Raw genomic sequence first — 7,500 nt, 5'->3', positions numbered from 1 at the left:
GATCATTTATAGAAAATTAATTATTTATGTTTATTTATAGAAAATTAATTAGATATATTTATTTATAGAAAGTTAATTAGTTATATTCATTTATAGAAATTTAATTATGTATGTTTATTTTATAGAAAATCAGTTCTATATGTTCATTTATAGAAAATTAATTATTTATGTTTATTTATAGAAAATTAATTAGATATATTCATTTAAGAAAATTAATTATGTATGTTTATTTTATAGAAAATCAGTTCTATATGTTCATTTGTAGGAAATTAATTATTTATGTTTATTTATAGAAAATTAATTAGATATATTTATTTATAGAAAATTAATTATTTATGTTTATTTATAGAAAGTTAATTATGTATGTTTATTTATAGAAAATCAATTCTATATGTTCATTTATAGAAAATTGATTATTTATGTTTATTTATAGAAAATTAATTAGATATATTTATTTATAGAAAATTAATTATTTATGTTCATTTATAGAAACTTAATTATTTATGTTTATTTATAGAAAATTAATTATTTATGTTTATAGAAAATTAATTATTTATGTTCATTTATAGAAACTTAATTATTTATGTTTATAGAAAATTAATTATTTATGTTCATTTATAGAAACTTAATTATTTATGTTTATTTATAGAAAATCAATTCTATATGTTCATTTATAGAAAATCAGTTCTATATGTTTATTTATAGAAAATTAATTATTTATGTTTATTTATAGAAACTTAATTAGATATATTCATATATAGAAAATTAATTATGTATGTCTATTTATAGAAAATTATTTATGTATGTTTATTCATAGAATATTCATGAAATATGTTGATTTATAGAAAATTAATTAGTTATATTCATTTATAGAAAATTCATTATGTATGTTTATATATAGAAAATCAGTTCTATATGTTGATTTATAGGAAATTATGTATGATAATTTATATTATTTATTAATTATGTGTAATCATTTATATACAATTTTTATATATTGATTATATACAATTGATTATATATGACTATACAACAATTGCTTATATATGACTATATAACAATTATATATGATTTATATACAACTGATTCTATATATATATCATTGAAACTATTTACAATTATTTATATATAAATGATTGTGTGCAATCAATTATGTATGATGAGGCATGCAAATTAATTCCCCCCGCTACGTTGATTAACCGAAGCTCCAACCAACGCGACGCCAACCAGCCCCAAGCGATGGTTCCGTCCGTCAACAACAATGACGTGGTGTCGAGCATCACTTCGGGTATTGTGCAGGGGTTGGTGAGGTATGTTCATAGATTGGAGTGGGAGGATGTGTAAAGGCGAGGGAGAGGGAGGGAGGGAGGGAAGGAGAAGGTGAGAGAGAGAGGGATTGGGATAGGGAGATAGAGAGGGAGAGAAAAAGAGAGAGAGAGATAGAGAGAGAGAGAGAGGGAGGGAGGGAGGGAGGGAGGGTGGGAGGGAGGGAGGGAGGGAGAGGGAGAGAGAGAGGATATGTCGACATATAGATGATAAATAGATAGTTAAAAGTCAAAAGAGAGGAATGAGAAGGAAAAAAAATAAGGGAGAGGGAGAGATATATAGAGTAGGAGAATGAGAAGGAGAGAGTTGAAGAGGAGAGGGTGTGAGGGAAAGGGTGGAAATGTTATGGTAGATACAAGGTTGATAGATAGTTAAAGGAAAGAGAGAGAAGAGAAAGAGGGGGGGAAGGGAGAGAGAAGAGAAGAGAGAGGGGGAGAGGGAGGGAGGGAGAGGGGGGGGAAGGGAGAGGATATGTCAATAGATAGGTGATAGATAGATGCTGAAAAGAGAGGAATGAGAGAAAGAGACAGAGGCCGATAGATAGATAGATAGACAAAGGGAATGGGGAAATCAAGAGTGAAAATAGGTAGAAATGTAAATAGAAAGAGTGAGAGAGATAAAGATCGATAGATAGGGAGAAAGAGAAAAAGGCTGAGGTGGATAGATCAAGATAGAGAAATATTTTATTTTGTTATATCATTTATCGCAATATATATTTCCTTTATTAAAAGCAAGAAATAAATGCCAAGTTCTCATTATATACACAGAGGTCAGCTTTCGTCAAGCAATATGACCCAGGATAATGCCGTCCCCAAAGCAAACGACGTCACAGTTGCAAACATCGCTTCGTCCGTCGTGAAGAGCCTTGTGAGGTATAAAGGCGTTGTCTAAGGGTTTAAAATTGTTTCCAACATAATTTGATTTGATTTTTTTTTTTTCTGTTATTGTCAGAGGGTTCAAATTATGGCGTATTTATATGATTTGATTTTTTAATCTTATTATCTGAGGATTTAGATTCAACGTAATTATCCGATTTTTTTTCTTTTATTGTCTGAGGGATTAAAATCGTGATGTAATTATTCTATTTTATTTATTTATTTTTTTTTTATCTTATTGTCGAAAGGTTTTAAATTGCGATTTAAATATGATTTGATTTTTTTTCATTTTTGTCCGAGGGTTTAGATTTGTGACATAATTACTTCATTTTATTTTATTTTTAAAATTTATTGTCAGAAGGTTTTAAATTGTGACGTAAATATGATTTGATTTTTTCTTTCATTGCCTGAGGGTTTGAAATCGTGACGTAATTATTTTATAATTTCATTCTTGACGTATTTATTTGGTTTCATATTTTGTTTTGCTGTCGGAAGGTTTAAAATCATGCCGTTACTATTTTATTTTAATTTTCGTGTTTATTTTTTTTAATTCTTATTTACTCTTAATCTTGTACTTTATCGTATTATCATAAGTCTTAATTATCTATTTCATACCATTCTTTTAATTCCCTCCTTTCCTATATCCTATAATTCTTTTTGTGATTTCTGCCATTCCGGTGTTAATTCCCACCATTCTTATTATAATTCCCACCATTCCTATAATGATTCCCACCATTCCTATTACAATTCCCACCATCGTTATTACAATTCCCACCATTCTTATTACAATTCCCACCATTCCTATTATAATTCCCACCATTCCTATTACCATTCCCACCATTCCTATAATGATTCCCACCATTCTTATTACAATTCCCACCATTCCTATTACAATTCCCACCATTCTTATTACAATTCCCACCATTCTTATTACAATTCCCACCATTCCTAGTACAATTCCCACCATTCCTATAATGATTCCCACCATTCTTATTACAATTCCCACCATTCCTATAATGATTCCCACCTTTCTTATTACAATTCCCACCATTCCTATTACAATTCCCACCATTCCTATTACCATTCCCACCATTCCTATAATGATTCCCACCATTCTTATTACAATTCCCACCATTCCTATTACAATTCCCACCATTCCTATAATGATTCCCACCATTCCTATAATGATTCCCACCATTCCTATTACCATTCCCACCATTCCTATTACCATTCCCACCATTCCTATAATGATTCCCACCATTCTTATTACAATTCCCACCATTCTTATTACAATTCCCACCATTCCTATAATGATTCCCACCATTCTTATTACCTTTCCTATTACAGTTCCCACCATTCTTATTACAATTCCCACCATTCCTAGTATAATTCCCACCATTCCTATAATGATTCCCACCATTCTTATTACAATTCCCACCATTCTTATTACAATTCCCACCATTCCTAGTACAATTCCCACCATTCCTATAATGATTCCCACCATTCTTATTACAATTCCCACCATTCTTATTACAATTCCCACCATTCCTATAATGATTCCCACCATTCTTATTACAATTCCCACCATTCCTATTACAATTCCCACCATTCCTAGTACAATTCCCACCATTCTTATTACAGTTCCCACCATTCTTATTACAATTCCCACCATTCCTATAATGATTCCCACCATTCTTATTACCATTCCCACCATTCCTATTACAATTCCCACCATTCTTATTACAGTTCCCACCATTCTTATTACAATTCCCACCATTCCTATTACAATTCCCACCATTCATATTACAATTCCCACCTTTCCTATAATGATTCCCACCATTCCTATAATGATTCCCACCATTCCTATAATGATTCCCACCATTCTTATTACAATTCCCACCATTCCTATTACAATTCCCACCATTCTTATTACAATTCCCACCATTCCTATAATGATTCCCACCATTCTTATTACAATTCCCACCATTCTTATTACAATTCCCACCATTCTTATTACAGTTCCCACCATTCCTATTACAATTCCCACCATTCCTATTACAATTCCCACCATTCTTATTACAATTCCCACCTTTCCTATAATGATTCCCACCATTCCTAGTATAATTCCCACCATTCCTAGTACAATTCCCACCATTCCTATAATGATTCCCACCATTCTTATTACCATTCCCACCATTCCTATTACAGTTCCCACCATTCTTATTACAATTCCCACCATTCTTATTACAATTCCCACCATTCCTATAATGATTCCCACCATTCCTATGATCATTACACCATTCCTTTCATGATTTCTACCATTTTTTCATGATTCCTGGCATTCCAGTAATTATTCCTACCATTTCTTTCATGATTCCAACCTTTCTTTTCATGATTCCTGCCATTCCTTGTTTTAATTCATAATTTTTATTTTATTATTATTTTTTTTTTTTCCATAATTCTCACCATATAATGATTCCTTTCATGATTCCTTCCGTAATTATCATCTCGATCATCTCCCGATTCCCAATTCCTGATTCCTAGCCTGGATCAATTCCCAATTCCCACTCTCCTTTGATGCTCAATTCCTGATTCATATCCTGGATTGTCTCCCGATTCCCGCTTTCCTTCGATTCCCAATTCCTGATTCCTACCCATGATTACTTCACAATTCCCACGTTCCTTCAATTTCAATTCCTAATTCTTAGCCTCGATCGCCTCCCGATTCCCACTCTCCTTCGATTCCCAATTCCTGATTCCTACCCTTAACTTGATCGCGTCCCGATTCCCACATCCCTTCGATTCCCATTCCCATTCTTACCGACAGCGACACCGACAACACCACTGGCGGGAATGCCGCGGAAAATCTGCGCACGTCGGGTGTCGATGAGGAACTGCTGGCCGGTATTGCTGGCAGTGTCATGGCAGGGTTGGCAAGGTATAGGATATGAAAGGATTTTATATATATATATATATATATATATATATATATATATATATATATTTTTTTTTTTTTTTTTTTTTTTTTTTTTATGGTTTTATGGGATTTTTTAGGGAAAAGAAAAAAAGAATATTTGTTTATCTTTTCATTTATTATTCTTTTAATGTGATTTTTTTTTAGGGAAAATGTAGTTTTTTTTTATGGGAAAATTAAGGGGGAAAGTAGAAGGAATGGTGTATGGATCGGGATTTTTATGATTTTTCCGTTTTTTCTTCCTTTTTTATGGGATTTTTTTAGGGAAAGAGAAAAATTATGCAAAAATTATTATTATTATTTATTTTTTTTATTTTATTATTATTATTTTTTTATATAGATTTTTTTTTTTTTTTTTTTTTTTTTTTTGATGGTTTTATGGGATTTTTTTTAGGGAAAGAGAAAAATTATGCAAAAATTATTATTATTATTTATTTTTTTTATTTTATTATTATTATTTTTTTATATAGAATTTTTTTTTTTTTTTTTTTTTTTTTTTTTTGATGGTTTTATGGGATTTTTTTTAGGGAAAGAGAAAAATTATGCAAAAATTATTATTATTATTTAATTTTTTTATTTTATTATTATTATTTTTTTATATAGATGTTTTTTTTTTTTTTTTTTTTTTTTTTTTGATGGTTTTATGGGATTTTTTTAGGGAAAGAGAAAAATTATGCAAAAATTATTATTATTATTTAATTTTTTTATTTTATTATTATTATTTTTTTATATAGAATTTTTTTTTTTTTTTTTTTTTTTTTTTTTTTTTGATGGTTTTATGGGATTTTTTTTTAGGGAAAGAGAAAAATTATGCAAAAATTATTATTATTATTTATTTTTTTTATTTTATTATTTTTATTTTTTTATATAGAATTTTTTTTTTTTTTTTTTTTTTTTTTTTTGTTGGTTTTATGGGATTTTTTTTTTATGAAAAAGAAAAATTATGAAAAAATTATTATTATTATTTAATTTTTTTATTTTATTATTATTTTTTTTTTTTTATAGAATTTTTTTTTTTTTTTTTTTTTTTTTGATGGTTTTATGGGATTTTTTTTAGGGAAAGAGAAAAATTATGCAAAAATTATTATTATTATTTATTTTTTTTATTTTATTATTATTATTTTTTTATATAGAATTTTTTTTTTTTTTTTTTTTTTTTTTTTTTTTTTTTATGGTGTTATGGGATTTTTTTTAGGGAAAGAGAAAAATTATGCAAAAATTATTATTATTATTTATTTTTTTTATTTTATTATTATTTTTTTTATATAGAATTTTTTTTTTTTTTTTTTTTTTTTTTTTTTTTGATGGTTTTATGGGATTTTTTTTAGGGAAAGAGAAAAATTATGCAAAAATTATTATTATTATTTATTTTTTTTATTTTATTATTATTATTTTTTTATATAGATTTTTTTTTTTTTTTTTTTTTGATGGTTTTATGGGATTTTTTTTAGGGAAAGAGAAAAATTATGCAAAAATTATTATTATTATTTATTTTTTTTATTTTATTATTTTTATTTTTTTATATAGAATTTTTTTTTTTTTTTTTTTTTTTTTTTTTGATGGTTTTATGGAATTTTTTTTTAGTAAAAGAGAAAAATTATGCAAAAATTATTATTATTTTTTATTTTTTTTATTTTATTATTATTATTTTTTTATATAAAATTTTTTTTTTTTTTTTTTTTTTTTTTTTTTATGGTTTTATGGGATTTTTTTTTTAGGGAAAGAGAAAAATTATGCAAAAATTATTATTATTATTTATTTATTTTATTTTATTATTATTAGTTTTTTTATATAGAATTTTTTTTTTTTTTTTTTTTTTTTTTTTGATAGTTTTATGGGATTTTTTTTAGGGAAAGAGAAAAATTATGCAAAAATTATTATTATTATTTATTTTTTTTATTTTATTATTTTTATTTTTTTTATATATATTTTTTTTTTTTTTTTTTTTTTTTTTTTTTTTTTTGATGGTTTTATGGGATTTTTTTTTAGGGAAAGAGAAAAATTATGCAAAAATTATTATTATTATTTATTTTTTTTATTTTATTATTTTTATTTTTTTTATATAGATTTTTTTTTTTTTTTTTTTTTTTTTTTTTGATGGTTTTATGGGATTTTTTTTAGGGAAAGAGAAAAATTATGCAAAAATTATTATTATTATTATTAATTTTTTTATTATTATTATTTTTTTTTTTTATAGAATTTTTTTTTTTTTTTTTTTTTTTTTTTTTTTTTTTGGTTTTATGGGATTTTTTTTAGCGAAAGAGAAAAATTATGCAAAAATTATTATTATTATTTAATTTTTTTATTTTATTATTATTATTTTTT

The 7,500-nt window shown here is 25.8% G+C and overlaps 1 protein-coding gene across 11 annotated transcripts in view; it reads left to right on the top strand.

Annotated features, from left to right (window-relative positions):
- The window catches only part of LOC113828640 (calpain clp-1), a 182,499-nt gene that overhangs the window by 43,250 nt on the left and 131,749 nt on the right, over positions 1 to 7,500 (top strand). For all 11 annotated transcript variants that reach the window (XM_070120531.1, XM_070120537.1, XM_070120536.1 and 8 more), the window contains 3 exons: positions 1,206 to 1,310; positions 2,094 to 2,198; positions 5,029 to 5,139. In XM_070120531.1, coding sequence (XP_069976632.1) covers positions 1,206 to 1,310; positions 2,094 to 2,198; positions 5,029 to 5,139 — 321 coding nt within the window. The remainder of the gene's footprint in view (positions 1 to 1,205; positions 1,311 to 2,093; positions 2,199 to 5,028; positions 5,140 to 7,500) is intronic.

This window comes from Penaeus vannamei, unplaced genomic scaffold (genome assembly GCF_042767895.1).
Source record: "Penaeus vannamei isolate JL-2024 unplaced genomic scaffold, ASM4276789v1 unanchor5375, whole genome shotgun sequence".
In the NCBI taxonomy this organism is placed as follows: Eukaryota; Metazoa; Arthropoda; class Malacostraca; order Decapoda; family Penaeidae; genus Penaeus; species Penaeus vannamei.
Note: the sequence above shows the minus strand (reverse complement) of the source record. Positions and strands in the feature narration are given on the sequence as shown.